General features: G+C 39.7%; 2 protein-coding genes across 2 annotated transcripts in view; both read left to right on the top strand.

Moving 5' to 3' along the window:
* The first annotated feature begins 220 nt into the window (after positions 1 to 220).
* seh1l (SEH1-like (S. cerevisiae)) lies at positions 221 to 9,445 on the top strand. Its single transcript, XM_078253814.1, has 9 exons — positions 221 to 459; positions 1,016 to 1,066; positions 1,301 to 1,447; positions 1,535 to 1,746; positions 3,637 to 3,735; positions 4,949 to 5,089; positions 5,292 to 5,446; positions 5,799 to 5,952; positions 9,001 to 9,445. Exons 1-9 carry the CDS (start codon positions 349 to 351, stop codon positions 9,173 to 9,175), a joined length of 1,245 nt encoding a protein of 414 aa, XP_078109940.1. The 5' UTR covers positions 221 to 348; the 3' UTR covers positions 9,176 to 9,445.
* Positions 9,446 to 10,678: 1,233 nt separating this feature from the next.
* cep192 (centrosomal protein 192) overlaps positions 10,679 to 16,126 on the top strand; it is a 71,730-nt gene continuing 66,282 nt past the window's right edge. The window contains exons 1-8 of the mRNA XM_078253818.1: positions 10,679 to 10,841; positions 11,473 to 11,702; positions 12,218 to 12,328; positions 14,017 to 14,174; positions 14,574 to 14,635; positions 14,948 to 15,089; positions 15,170 to 15,285; positions 15,449 to 15,538. Coding sequence (XP_078109944.1) covers positions 11,530 to 11,702; positions 12,218 to 12,328; positions 14,017 to 14,174; positions 14,574 to 14,635; positions 14,948 to 15,089; positions 15,170 to 15,285; positions 15,449 to 15,538 — 852 coding nt within the window. The 5' untranslated portion in view covers positions 10,679 to 10,841; positions 11,473 to 11,529. The remainder of the gene's footprint in view (positions 10,842 to 11,472; positions 11,703 to 12,217; positions 12,329 to 14,016; positions 14,175 to 14,573; positions 14,636 to 14,947; positions 15,090 to 15,169; positions 15,286 to 15,448; positions 15,539 to 16,126) is intronic.

Below are 16,126 nucleotides of genomic sequence, written 5' to 3' on the forward strand. Positions count from 1 at the left end.
TGGCAGTTGAGCAAAGATAGCCTATTACAGAGTTAATTAATTTCTATAAACTATTTTCACATTTTTTCAAATTATATTCTGGTTGCTTTTCGGTTCGATATGACAAGTTTCAACATGCACGGTATCATAAAGTAGCTTGCAAATATGATTTACCTAAAATTGGTTTAAATGCGCCCCGCTGTGGTCAAATTATTATTATTTTAGGTCAACTCCGGTGCACACACACTGAGGACCCGCCAAATACACACCCACAAGTAGACACATGACAGGCCTGCTAGGCAACCAGTTTAGCTAGCTAGCTAGCTAGCTAACGTTATTGTTGCAGGTATATTGTGGCTAGTTGTAATCATGTTTGTAGCGCGTAGTATCGCAGCAGATCATAAAGATCTGATTCACGATGTGTCGTATGATTTTCACGGCCGGAGGATGGCAACTTGCTCCAGTGACCAAAGTGTCAAGGTAACGCAAATTAACATGAAGTAACGTTATTCATCAGTTTGCTAATGTTAGCGTTAGCTGTCACAGCTAGCTTGTTAACACCACCCGCATTATCAACACCCTTAGCTCCCTAATAGACGTAATGTTAGGTAATAACAAATCTGCTACTTATTCTGACCATAGACTCTTTATAAACGGTATGATTCTGATTATCGAAGGCAGCTTTACCTTAATAAATGTAGCTAGTTAACTAGCCATGGTGCCTGCCACGTTAGCATACAAGCTAGGGTAGCTGTAGGTAACGTTAAGCTGTGTAGCAGAGTTGGCGAATAGCAACAAAATGCATTTGAAATGCCGCCTGCATGTATAGTACTAACTTACACCTGTTATTTAAGAGGTGCTACAACTTGAGTTGTAAACCAATTCGAGACATCAAAGTGAAGATCTTAACGTTATCACATTCAGGAATATTATTGAGTGTCCTATGTTGCCAGCTTCACAAGTGTGTAACGTCACACAGATACTTTTCATTTCAGCAATATGTCTTATCATTGTTTCATGTCACCTTTTCTCTCAGGTTTGGGACAAAAGTGAGAATGGAGAGTGGCACTGCACAGCCAGCTGGAAGGTAAGCCACAGCAGCTTGATACACATTGTAACTGTAGAGACTTTCCTGGTAAAATAATAATTTATCAGCCAGCTTACTTTGCTTTACTGCATTTACTAATTTATTTAAGTGTTAGCCTACTCTGTGTCTTTTGTGGATTCATACGTTCACTGATATGGATACAGCTTGAAATCTGACTTAAACTAGTGTTTGGGTTTATTGTTTTGACAAAAGCTTTTTTTCTCTAATGTGCAGACACACAGTGGATCGGTGTGGAGAGTGACCTGGGCTCATCCAGAATTCGGGCAGGTTCTGGCCTCCTGCTCCTTCGACAGGACAGCTGCCGTCTGGGAAGAGATTGTAGGGGAGTCCAACGACAAGCAGAGAGGACTGAGCCACTGGGTTAGTTTCTTCAAAACTCACTGCAGATGGTCACTTTTTCTACAGCCTTCTGATCTGATCCAATTATTTCATGGTGTTCTGTTTTAGATAAAGAGAACCACTCTAGTGGACAGTAGAACCTCAGTGACTGATGTGAAGTTTGCCCCTAAACACATGGGCCTGATGTTGACCACCTGCTCTGCGGACGGAGTAGTGAGGATCTACGAGGCTCCTGATGTGATGAACCTGAGTCAGTGGTCCCTGCAGCACGAGATCTCCTCCAAGCTCAGCTGCAGCTGTATCTCTTGGAACCCGTCGAGGTTAGACCACAGTTTTACCATCAATTGCAGGGGGGGACGACAGGCATTTGATGGGCCCAGATTCTCAAATTGAGAATTTGCTATTTTTATTTTCTCAACATTACGACAAAATGAACATCCCTGTGTTTTGGGCTGTCGGTTGGCCAAAACAAGACATTCACATGTCGCCTTAGGCTTTAAGAAATTGTGAGAAGCAATTTTCACTGTTTTCTGATGTTTTATAAAAGAATCAAGAACATTTGCAGTCAATTGTGAGAAAACGCGCCCCCTGACCTCGGATATCCGAGCTCGGAACCCAGGCAACCACAGAGTACCCCGAGCTAAAAATCCAACATGGCTGCCCCACGCATCAGCAGTAGTGAAAGCTGTAGTAACATGCAGTTATTAGCACTTCTGTCTTAATTGTGTCTCACTAAATCAGTCGTACACGCAGTGCTGTCCAACTTCTATCTGTGGACATGTTGCTAAGCTGTTTTTAGTGAGAAAAAACCGCGTGATGCGTTGATATAAACTGGCATTGCTAACAATAGCTAACCTAGCTAGAGCTAATGAAAATCTGACTTGTAGAAGGAACACATTCAACTCGACGTATTTCCCAGCTTCGGCTTCCGAGTTCCGAGGTGAATGGAACGCATTATAAAAATAAACGTAATGGATGTGTTGAACCGACTCTAGAGTCACAGTGAGAGAAAAAAAGTGTCTCCCCGAGCGACATGTGTCGCAGCAACGTGTGTCGCAGCAACGTGTAGTTACATTTTTAGAGCGGTGACGTCAGGCTACGGCGTAGGGTCGGTCTCTCCACGTACCTATGTACGTAGCCACGGCGCCGATTTATCGCAGAAGCATAAATCGGCCTTAATACAACAGTCCTGCCTTCATAAACGTTATAATGTTCAAACCGTTTTAGAGAGGTGTTGATTCAACGGTTTGATTATTTTGGAGGCTGCAGTTGACAGGTGTTCCTATTATTTAGTCCATTGCATTTATGCACCTTCTGTATATTTAAAGGTGTTACTTTATGATAATACAGTAGGTCAGATATGAGAGTAATGTTAATGGTATGTAATAAATTAGGCTGCATAAAAGAATGTAAAGTATTTGAGGTACTGTCATTTCACTAAACCCAACAACATAGGAATATTATACATAAAAATATATTATTATATTAAATGATTTTAGATTGTTTTCATTCATTCAGAGTTTCCATTCCTTTGACTCATATGAAAGCAGGTCAAATGGGCATCGGCAGGTCTGCGTGATATACGTGTGGTAGATGAAATTGTTGTATCCTCACTCTTATAAATTGTTATAATTTGATCATGGGTCACATCTCTGGTTGCAGATTCAGCGTCGAGGATTATTATGTTTATTGCAACTTCAGCAATATCTGCTGCCTAAAATTTGCGTCTTTGCCCGTCTGTCCAAAGTAGCCTTCAGTAGTGCTGATAGGCTATTACTTGTGACCTTTTTAAGCAATCAGATATTGAGCGGACTACAGACAGACAGAGGCCTGAATCGGACCCAAAGTAGCACATTTCCTTTTAAAATGACTGTTTGACTGTAAAAAGGCTTAGTCTAGGGCTGCTACTAACGATTGTTTTCATTGTCGATTCATTTGTTGATTATTTTCTCGATGAATCCATTAGTTGTTTGGTCTATAAAATGTCAGAAAATTGTGAAAAATGTCAGTGTTTTGTCCACAATGTAAAGATATTTAGTTGACTGTCACAGAGGAGAAAATATTCACATCTAAGAGGCTGGATTCAGAATTTTTCAATCCAATTAATCGATTATCAAAATAGTTGGCGATTAATTTAATAGTTGCCAACCAACTGATTAATCTTTGCAGCTCTAGCTCAGTGTAATCTTGTGTTTTCCTTTCCCCCCCAGCTCTCGAGCCCACCCGCCGATGTTTGCAGTGGGGAGCGATGACAGTAATGTGACGTATGGTGGGAAAGTTCAGATCTATGAGTATAATGAAAATACAAGGTAGGTGTTCCTGAAGTGTTGTGTATGTCACTCTTTTATCAAAATACCAATACAAATGTTGTGACTTTATTTTGATGAAGCCGGTGTTTTTTTTAGTTTTTTTTTTTAGAAGGGTTGTTAATAATCCATGTCAGATGGTCGGAAATATTAAGTTAAAGGGTAACTTTATATTCAAAGATGACAGAAACAAAATAAAACTATTAACGTAGTAACTGATTGGTTTGTAGACGGGCTTTCCTGTCATCTCGTCTCCTCTCTCTGTGTCGGAGTTTTTTCAACTGACTGCCGCTCCCCCCTACTGCCGCGGCTCTTTCTGTTTTGTTGTGATGTTAAGAAGCGAGACACGGGAACTTTCTTCCTGGAGCATTTATTTAGAGACAAACGGAAACCTACACTGTACATTTACTACCACTTAACAACTAAACTGCTGATGTATTCTCAGCTCTGACAGCCGACAGCTGTCTGCTCTGAGCGCTGACACCGTCTCTCTCTCATGTAGCCTACACACTAAGCACCGAGCTATTCCTTAAAGGAGCTTCCCCGGTCTTGTAACATGACAAGAGCCTGCCAGAGCTTCCTGTATTTGGTCCGAAAGTCCGAACCATCCAAAAAATGCTTTCACACTATAAACGAACCGGACCATGGTTCAGTTTGGTCCGGACCGAGACGACCACTTTTTATTGGACCAAAATGTGGTCTTTTGATCCGGACCGTGGTCCGGGGGAGGTTTCACACCTGTAGTTTTGGTTCGGATCAAACTGAAAAGTCTGAAGGTCCGGACCAAATGAGGTAGGTGTGAAAACGCCCAGAGAGGTTTTAAAATGGTCCATCTCTGTTGGGATCCTTTCCATAATGTTGTCGGACTTCTAGAATATTAATCTGAGCCTGTCAGTGGAAAAAAAAAAAACACTTTATAGTAGACAAAATTGACGATGTGCGTTTGGTAGGGTTACATTGCAGCCCGGTCTGTGGCTGCCGGTTACAGCGTTTACACGTGTTCTACTGGACCAGTTACCTTTTTGAAAACACAGTTGCTGCCCCAAGACTCTGGAACAAGTTACCCCCTGACATTCGCACTATTACAGATGTAGTTCACAGTTGCTTCTCTCATTTTGAAAGTAGTTCGACAAAGCTACAACAATAAACGTTTACAAAATTCCAAGTAGTTGAAAGACGTTTTTAACAATTGTTTGTTTTAACCATTTTTATCAAGGAAATATGCTAAAGCAGAGACGCTGATGACCGTCACTGATGCAGTCCATGACATTGCATTTGCTCCAAACCTGGGGAGATCTTTCCACGTGCTCGCCATTGCAACGAAAGATGTCCGAATCTTTAAGCTTGTTCCCATGAGGTGACTAATTCCTTTTTTTTTTTTTTTTCTCCCCCTCTCTATTTTTAACAGTTACATGAAGAACTCGTAACACGCAAATTAGTAGTGTCACTGCAATTTAGCGTTTCACATTTTAATGATTTCATGTGCCAGTTATAAATGACAGAAACAAGAAGCTACCACTGTGTGAATAGATTTTCTGTAACTTGGATACATCTGACAGAAAGGAGAGCACCTCTACGGGACCCACCAAGTTGGAGGTGCAGATTGTTGCTCAGTTTGACAACCATAACTCCCAGGTGTGGCGTGTGAGCTGGAACATCACCAGCACCCTGCTAGCCTCTTCCGGCGATGATGGCTGTGTGCGCCTCTGGAAAGGTGGGAGGTTATTGTTAGCTTATGTTGATGACTGCTCCTCCGGCTTGTTTTTAAATTTCAGTGAATGTCAATGTTGGCATCAGTCAGTTTACTTTGTTTACTTAGTTATTTTTGTAAACAAAACGGTGTGCAGCTCTATTATCTGAGCAACTATAACTATCGGATCGGGATTCGGTATCGGGGCTGAATAAAAAGCTGAGTTGAGAAATACGGACAGAAGGAAATTAAAATGATAACCTATGATAGTTTACACTTTGCTAAGATGTGTAGGAAAAGATGGACTTTGAGTCATTTGTTGATCATGTTACAAACAGCGTGAGCACTGACATTACCCCCTTGCGTCCCTGTGCAGCTAACTACATGGACAACTGGAAGTGCACAGGCATCCTGAAAGGAGACGGAAGCCCACTCACCGGCTCATCTGGTCAGCCCACAGCCATGAGCACCATTGTTGGCTCCTCTGTTCAGACCTCCCAGAATGCCCTTAACGGGATGTCTGCAGGAAGGTAGGTGGTGTGGTGCGTCTGACACCACTCACCCAGCCCAGCCCGGTTCCAGTCAGAACTGACAACTCCTTATGCCTCACACTGACTGGGACTGCAGCTGCTCACTGACAAACTTCCTGGGCCCACACTGACCAAATGTTGCACTCATACAAAGAGCTTGGCTTCCAGCATACAAGTTGTTGGCATCAACGCTGTGGAGTTGGATGTGTTGTGGTGCTTTTTTTTATAATAAGCAATTTCCTCTTGATTTTTACAGAGTACAAGAGTAGTTTCATGTTTCCACTTTGCATTGTCAGTGTTAGGGCTGACCATATTCTTGGTATAAATAGTAAAATAAACCTGTTCATATAAATTTAATTTGTTACGATTATTTCAAATCATTTTATCGTGATATACAGCAAACCCATTGTGTGGTTAGGTAATATGTTGTAAACATTAAGAAATTTGATTAGCTTCAGTCTACTACTTCTCAACATCCAACATTGTTGTGACTATTTTCATTTTTAGACGAGCAATTAAATCAAAGCTTAGTAGTTTTTCCTCTTCATTTCACTTTTCAATTTTGAATGTAACCTTAAGCAAGTATTGCCAAACTCTTTGCAGAGCAGGACAGCTTGAACAAACCTTATTAACCACCTGTAATAACATAAAAAAAAAATAGAATAAACACATGCAGTATGGGTATGAATACAGCCACTGACAATTAGGGCTTTAAAGCGAGACTATGTAACTTTTGAAATAAGAGATGAAACAATCTTTCTTTCATGAAATGATGAATTTATAAGCAATAAAACTCAGCCTTTCTCAACTCTTGTTTTGTTGCTCCAGCCTTACTTGCTCTGGTATGACCAGTAGCTACCAGTGGCTAACTTCTCTGCTAGAGTTACTCTACTATTAGCCTGGTTGACACCAGACGGGTCTGGGGAACCTTCATTCAGAGCCCATTTCTAAAGGGGGCGTCACCAACAGACGCCGCTCAAATGCCTCTGGGCGCAATTGGATAGTCCTTCAACCAATCAGAGCAACGATCCGGGTGACATCAACGGGTTGCTGCGCTTCGGTGGCCGTCATGTTGAATGTAAACAAAAAGCTACTTGCCGTCGCTGCGCTATCGTCATCGTGTAAAGCCCGCCTCAACGGTTGTGATTGGTGCCTCGATTTGGAAAAGTTGGAAATGGGCTTGAATCGCTCTCGGCCAGAAGTTCGTCAGGGTTTTCCCAGGCTAGTACACTATGTCTTGTCTCCTGTAATTGTCGCTTGTAGCCACAGTGGTCGCTGTTTAGCAAACGTTACATAGGCTTGCTTTAAAATTTGGATTGTAAATGAGCAGCTATTAACGTTTGATGTTATATGAAACAGGTTAAAAAGGCTAGTGGACAAACCGTGTTTGTGCTAACGCTGGTTCTGTGAGTTGGTATGTGGCTGCATTTATGTTCAACTAAATAACCTCTAACTTAAAGCTACTACAAGGAACTTCCATTTTGTGTTGATTTTGCTGGCCCCTGTGGACAAAAGCAGTAGTGTTTCCATGAGCACTACTGCCTCCTGTTGTAAACATCTTGGTAGCGGGAACATTTGTTTTGGAAGCGAGTTAATACTATTATTTATTTATTTTTTTACAGCTGTTTGCAGGATGCATAGCGATGAGGTTATGCATCTATTTGTGGCTATTTAAGATTAATAACTGTAATATGAGATAGTGACACAAAGTAGACTTTGTTTTAGTACTGTTCATACACCTCGGTTACATGTAAGCCTATAACTAACAGATTTGGTTGCTCGGTAATGTTAATTTTGTTGATAAAGCTAAAGTTATCAACATTCCTTAGTAATGTTATGTTTTCATAATAATAAGCCAACAGCAGAATATAGCTCGGTAGCAAGGCCAACATAAACTGTTATGTTGTTATGCGTCAAATCAGGATTGGTTTTAAATCTTTTAAAATCCCACAATTCTCTCCATCTGTATAATAACTGATCAAGGTTGACTTGTGTTTTTGCCAGTGCTCTATCACCGTTTCCTTTTAGCTTTTGTTTTTTTTTGTTCTTCGGTCAATTCTTCTCTTTTCCTCTTTGCTGATACTGCACCAGTATCAGCCATAACCACAAAACATAACGTCAAAAAATGAAATTATCTAAACATAGTCTCTTCCGGTCTCCTTGCCATAAATAGTTTGGTCTGATTTAGCAGGGAATTGGAACCTATGACGGGCATTAAGCATCTTCTCACTGATGGTCTTGTGTGCTTATGTAGGTCATATAGAGGCATCAGTATTACATTCATTTAAAAGTCCTTGTAGTTGCTTAACAAAACCATTTTTGTAGTTTTTGACTGAACTCTTAAGTCACCTTTTTAACCTGAGTAACACAAGATATGTGTACTGTATGGCATTCCTTTATATTAACTCTGCAACCAAAGTTATTTTACAAAACACATTTGATTTTGTAAAATTATTTTGCACAGGTTTTCTTGCGTTCCAAATTTTCTTTTTAGAAAAATGAGTGAGAATTGGGGTTGTTGAAGTAATGTGGTATTGTACTGCTTGTTGCATGCAGGATTGGCAAGAGAGCTCCCTTTGCCCCTCCCCTGCGGCAACTGACCTCTCCAAAGATATACCAGCATCCTGCAAATTACTAATGTGTCCTGTGCAACAGCTACCATTTGCCCTTGTGTTAAGGCATTTGAAGTGTGTGTCATGTGCTTGCTCAATACTTAGGTATTACTGTTTAAGGGCTCTGTGTTGGGATGAAAACTGCATGGTTCTGTTCTTCACAGCTTATACTTTGTTTTGATTCCAACATGTTGTTTGCCAGGGGTTCAACTCTTTTAATAACATTGCACATACACCTTTAAAAAATAAACCTCTATCACTACTCTGTAAGCCATTTTCCTCTCTTTTTGGTTTCTAGAGCACACATGCATCCTTTCTTTCTATCATCTCATTTCTACTTCCTTTTGATGTTTCCCCACTGTATTCCATTGTCATTGTCTTCTCCCTGTCCATGGTTTTGTCATCTTCGTCTTCATCCATTTTTTTGTTGCTTCAGGTATTTCTTTCCGCCCCTGGATCCTCCCAGAGCGGGGACCAGGTATGGTCACCTGCTGCCTCCCTCCTCTCTCATAGAGCACTGTGATGCTGAGCCCATTCAGCCTCAACAAGCTCTTCCCTACAGACTCTCCTCTAGAGCACTGCTGCCCTTACCAGAGGCTGAAGGACAGTGATTTTTTTTTTTTTTGTGTGGGTGTTTTAGCTCAAATAAGAAGGGGGATGGGCATGAACCACACAAGTGCCATTCATTTCTAATAAAGACCCTTTGAGATTTGTCTGTTTTCTAATGTTTTGTTCTTTTTCCTGTGCGTGAAAAGGTATTAGAAGATGTTATGACGATTTTCTGAAATTTACGTTATATGTCCAGTAAAGCCATTTTGATACCATTTAAATAGTCTAAAGTAAGTGTTAGTCTGTGAATAATAAACTAAACATTTCCCATATTTAGTTTTGTATTCTAGTGTTTTTTAAGTTTATGGAATGTGTGCAGTAAAAAGCACATGCATTGTTTTGCTTTTGGGGTCATGAAACATCGTCTGTGTCGGCCGGTAAATATTTCTGGACACTGAAGACCTCAGCTATTGGTACCTGCAGAGGGAATGTTACCATTCAGCGCTCATGGATGGTTCAAAATTGCACATGGTGGAAGTCCAAATACCCCAAGATATTAAAAGAATGTTATTTTTGCTTTACACACACAAACACACTGACGGCGTTTATTCATGAATGACTGACTACCATGTGGAACTCCTATGGAATGAGCACATGATAATTCTTCACCCACTGTATTTTCAAATGTTGAGTTGAAAATCACAGTTAATCTATTCTAAAACGTTAGGGTTCTTTGACTGGTTGTGGCCTATTTTACGGAACAGATTCAGTTCTCGTTTCAGGTCTGATTTGCCCTGCTGAAGTGTCTCTGAGCAAGTAACTGATCCCTATCAATTCCACTTCTATTGAGTTGTTGCTGAACCTGGCTTCTGAGGGCGGATACAAGAGATTTCACTGTGGGGATCAGACAGTTAAGGAACAGATTATGGATGAATATGAGGTATTTCATCTCCTGGTTTTACTCTAAAATTAGAAACGGGATGTCCTTTCTTTTGATAGGGAGGATAACATTTCATTTCATGGATCACTCATAGATGCCCTTTCAAAAACTGGAATGCATAGGATGCAGCTGTCTGCTAACTAAGCCATTCTCGCAGCTGCTTTGCAGAACACTTGATAAAACAAACTCCACACTTGGCCAGTAACTATCATACTGTACATATATGCAATTATTTCCTTGTGAATGATAGAAACAATGCTTTGCGTAACTGAGGAGCCTATTTTAAAATAACTGATTTCTGTAGTATTTTTTATTGCCATTACATTATGGCTGGAGTCTAAAAATAGGTTTCCCCCCTTCTTTCATTCATTTTATAAGGAAATTGACACAATGTGGGCTATTTTCCAAACGGTCCCAAGTGTCCAAGTCCAACAGAATGACATGAATCCCATCCTATCATGATTGACAATTTCCTCCGTCTTAGTTTTGCTGTCCAATCAAAGCCGATTAAATTAGTTAAGTCCCGCCCACATGACATGACTCTCGCGCGGGCTTCCTGTGGTTTCTGGGCGCTGCTTGCTTGGTACTCCGAATTGTTGTACGGTTTGTTTGTTTGTTTGTTTGTTTGTTTGTTTGTTCCCACTTTTAAGAAATAATGAAAAACTTAACTGTTTGGGAAGTTATTTTTGGAACTTAACTAGCTACACCTTGCAACGTGTCTAACAAACGCTGGAGTTGGAGAAGAACCGTGGTCTCTCGGCCCCTCTTCGGGAGTAACGTTATTGAATGTGAGTTGAAGTCCAACTAACGTTAACGTTATGATTTAACAAATTATCTTGCTGAAATGGACCAGTCTTAAGTAGGGATTTTGCTTAGAGTAGCAAGCAGTTTTTACTAGTTACATTTTCAATGTTGTCTGTTACTTGTATTCTTACAACAGTTCTCTCTAGCTAACTTGATAAACGACGATATTACATCCATGAGATAGTGGAGGAACGCTAGTTAACGTTAGCTCAAATGCGGGGCGTGCTTTTGATTTTGACAAACCCACTTGTTTTTAGCAAGTAACGTTATACTAGCTAACGTTAGCGTTAAAAGTTAGCTAAGTTAGCTAATATGCTAGTTAATTGCTCTCAATTCGTTTGGTAGATAGCTGAAACTGTAACAAACTGTATAACGTTAGCCGCGCGTGCATGGAAGTATTCAGAACAAAAGTAACGTTGTTTGCGAACAAATAACTTTACTTTTTGTGACTGGTTTTCACAGTTGTATGTAAGGTGGTATCAACAAGATGGTCATTTCTTAATAGACATCCGTGCCACTGCACTGTACAGTTTGCACAAGCTAAGTTTCGAGTTTTTAAAGTAATACTAACCTTCCCTTTTTATTTCCCTTATTCATTTTTCCTATACATTACAGATGGTCTTTACCTGAAGTCAAGCCACATTTGGCTGTCGCCTTGCTCCATTCCGAAACATGGCAGATAGTTTTTACAAGTTGGAAGATGAAGCCTTTCCCAGTTTCCTTTGCAAGTCTTTGGACAGCACCAGTGGCCGTGCCACACTGGAGAATGTGACATTGGGTTCAGGCCCAGGACTTCCAGTGGCTGCCTCTACAGTGGCTAAAATTAAACCTGGGTCTGACAACAGGTGGGAGGGAGCATGCTTCTGCTTTGGACAGATGTGACTTCTTGTGGAAACGCTTACATGCATCATTCTCTGAATCATCACACAAGCTATTTGACCAGTGTGACTAAGAATGGATGCTGAAATAATTCCAATTCCTGTTTTGGAGCTTTGTGTTTGTAGTAATTGTATAATTTAGTTGCTACTTCAAATAGGAAGTATTAATATGCACACTGTTTATTAATATTAAATTTATGTCCAAACTGCACCAAATTTGACAAAAAAATGCATTATGACACATTGAGACATGTCTGCCAAATATAGAACTACATTGGGATATTTGTTGATAAGAAGTTGCTGCAGCCCTTTTTGGTTTCTGAAATTTTCCACAAAAATAAACAGCGCAGAGAATGTTCATACTGATTAAATATTCAGCTGCTAAATGTATTTTTTGGAGCACTAACCATGATGTAGAGTTGTTTAGTGTATTAACAATCAAGTTGTTTTGTTAAAGCAGTTCTATGTTCTCTTGCTTACAGAGGAGATCCTGTTGAAGCATCATATCTGGAGGGCAGAGAGCTGCAGCAGGCCAACTCACAGTCATCTGTTAGAGAACAGCACAAGTTTGCCCTTAGCTTCAAAGATGACTTGTAAGTATACATGTAGTTTAAAGCGTCTGGTATACTCGAGTGCAACACCGTGCACGGGCCGCCGTAGATGGTGTGCGCGTTACGAGCATGCACGGAAAGGTTTATGCTCAACGCGTTGTTCGTTGCAGTATTCTCCGAAACACCAGAGGGCGAACAAACTAAATAATCTGTAAATACCGGTAAGCAAGAAGTAGTAGAGAAGAAGAGACCGGACGTAAAGGGAAGCAGGCTGCCTGGCAACCGTAGTAAACGCATCCATGTTACACCGATGTGCCAACAGCAAAATGTTTCTTCTTTTCCCAGTGTGGTGTCTCTCTGTGAGCACATATTAAGGCTGTTTGACTCACTGTGGTCATGAAGAATCCTACAGATGTTTGTACAGATAAACCTGCTCTTCCCAGCCGACCTTGTTGAACTGAAAGTGCAGCGCGCGTAGTTAAAAAAATTCAGAGGTGCACGCTGAGCTGTCTATCTTCCTTATAATACCATTCGAATTTCCTTTTTTTTTAAAATATACAAATATTTGAATATTTAATGCTCAAATGCAGCTGATATTAATATGTACTACACTACTCAGGCGTATGCCTTGTCAATGCCACTATCAGCATGTGGTTGTTGTTAAGCCCCTGACACACCAACCCGACGGCTGCCCGTCGGCAGAAGAGGCAGTCAGACTGATCAGTCGGCTCCCCGAGGTCCAAAAAGTGCCTTGGAACACACCGAAGATAGATAGATGTAGCATTTTTTTTTTTTATCGATTGACAGCGCATATATATATATATATATATATATATATATATATATATATATATATATATATATATATATATATATATATATATATATATATATATATATATATATATATAAATAAAATATTTTTATTTATTTTTTTACTTTTATTGTGCGGTTGCTTAATTTTATCCACTGTTTATTAGTAATGAACATATGTCCAAACTGCACTAAATTTGACATGTCACGTTCATTAGGTACCCACCAATACAAGTCAACTTTATTGTCAATTCTGCAATATCTGCCAGACATACAGAGCAATTGAAAGAGCCCTTTTTGAATGTGTATATCAACAAGAGAGCCATTTGACCCATTTTAATGCTCAACTCCTGTAATTAAAAACCCTGTATTTTGCTTAATTTAAGTTTTTTATTTCTTTCTTTCACCTTTTTGAATATATTTTTCATAAAACGAAGTCTCTTTCCATCCCAGTTGCTTCAGAATAACAGTGAAGAAAAACAAGTTAAATGCACAATACACCTGGTGTGTGTGTGTGAGACGTAGGTTGAATTATTTCACTAAATACTTTTACAGTTATGTACATTTGGCAGAGAGAAATTCATTTACAATCACTAATACTAAAAGTATGATGTAGTATAATTATACTTCAGTTTTAGGTTTTCCTTCTGACCAAGATGTTTTTCTCCGTTTCCTGCCCAGAGACTACTGATTAAATTAAGCTTATCACTAACTCGGGTACTGCTAAGAAGCTGTGCATTTTCCCTGTCAAATAAACAAATAATAATGACAGCCTTATTTTAATAAAAAAAAAATTTTTTATGCAGTATGTATTACTATATAGAGATGGACATTCATAATGTCTGTCTATAGTGATTTATATTCCCCCTTCTTTTTCCATGTAATGTTTATGTGGTCCTTATTAACATCCATTACAGGGACAATGCGGATGACTTCATTGCAGCCCACCGTCTTTCAGACATGCTGGTGAAGATTCATTTGGATGAGAGCACATTTCAAAACCAAGGCTCCATGCTGGGGCTTCCTCCCACACAGATGGGCTCAGTCCACGGCCGGCCTACAGAACTTGGAACAGGTAAATGCTGTTGCACCTGTCAAGCTTTATCGGTATACCACTGTGCCAATACTGGCCATCCTTCGAATCAGTGATTATACTTTTCTTGATAGGAAAAAATGAGTTGGCTTCACCTAATAGTGCATGGATGTACTGTATATGGACATATGGTTGCGCTTTCTGATGTGTGTGTGTGTATGTATATATATATATATATATATATATATATATGTGTGTGTATATATATATGTATATATATATGTGTGTGTATATATATATGTATATATATATGTATATATATATGTGTGTGTATATATATGTATATATATGTGTGTGTATATATGAAATTATTCTTATTAAAAGATCCATTTTCTTTAAATTCTACTAATGTACGTTTATTTTTCCTGTCTCTTCTGACAGATCTGTCAACAGGGCTTCTGACGTTTGCCCAGTTTGGACATAAAGATGGTACAGATGCACAGGTACCAATAGCCCTTGACCAGTTGGTTGGCAGTTGTACTTTTTATCTGTGATGGCTCTTTTTCAGTAATTTATAGACTCAACCCTGGTCATATAGGTAATAATACAGTTCATTCTGGCTCATAAAATGTGGACCTTTTTACATGTGCATATCAACAAGAGAAAGCCATTTGACCCATTTTAAGGCTACTTCATATAATTAAAAACATATCCACGAAGAAAAACAAGTTAAATCCTATTTTCAAATATAGGTTGCAATTTTGTCTTTTAAACAATGGGCAAATATGTTTTCTTTTCCTGGGCAATTCATACAGACTCAGCCCTTACCAGCTACAGCTGAGGAGGACAGTGTGCAGAGTGAGGGAGTGGACAGTGACCATTTCAGTGGCAGTAACTCAAGCTTCCTGGCAAATGAGAAGCTCATGTCTGTGGACAGCATGAACAGCGATATCACAGGTTCATACATCCTTTATTTGAATTGCAGAAAAGACATGTCAAATCTTCAGACATGTTGTGAACATTTGTTTGATTTCCAGATGACGACATTGACTCAAACAACCTGCCTGATGATGAGCTGGAGCTGTATTTCAATAAACTGGTGCCTCCTGCTATGCAGAGAGGCAGAGTGGAGGGCCAGGAGATTCCTGCAACAGTAAGACTCTTCTCCCCTTTGAAACACATTCTACTGTACCAACTGTTTCTCTTACACCTACCAGGATTAGTGAGCCATTACAAAACTGTTACTTTTCATTCAACTCTCATTCACTTAAACGATTTGTCTTAGTGTCCACATAAATGTATTTTATTTTTCATAGCGACTGCCGGGTGCTACTGACCACTTATCAAACCCAAGTTCTACAGAACCAGAACAGTATAGACACCAGTTTCTTGATGACTACAATCAGGTGAGAACATTTACACCCTTACTGTTTGTGCCCATGTGCTGCTTCCAGTTCATATGGAGAGGACTATAAATATTAGGCCTGTTACGATAATAAATAATTAATTACGTTAAGTATCGTATATGACCTCAATTATTTTAGCTGACCTCGATATTGCCCTTTTGTTTTTACATGTGTGTTTGTATACATGAGAATGTCACCAACATTTCAGCCAACATGTTGCCAGAATAAACATTAGGCACAGCCCCCTTTCAAATCAGGGGCTCAACCAGAGTTGACTGTGTTTGAAAGGGTTAACCCTGATCGATCGACCCAGCTTGAAAGGTGGGTTGGACCGAGGGCTGTTGAAATAAATCATTGCATCGATGCATCGCGATGCGGACCTGGACAATTCTGCATCGATGCAGTGACAGACCATAATCGATTATTGCCTACTTACTTGATTTTCCGGTTGCTGCTTTTTTTTGTTGTTGTTTCTGTCTGTTGTCTGCCGTGTTCAGACTCCGCTCCAATTCAGGAAGTGTCTTTTTAAGGGCAGATACAATAAAAAGGGGATCATATATATCTGACTGCTTGAATTTGTTGATGAAT

The sequence above is a fragment of the Sander vitreus genome, chromosome 6, assembly GCF_031162955.1.
Source record: "Sander vitreus isolate 19-12246 chromosome 6, sanVit1, whole genome shotgun sequence".
Classification (NCBI taxonomy): Eukaryota; Metazoa; Chordata; class Actinopteri; order Perciformes; family Percidae; genus Sander; species Sander vitreus.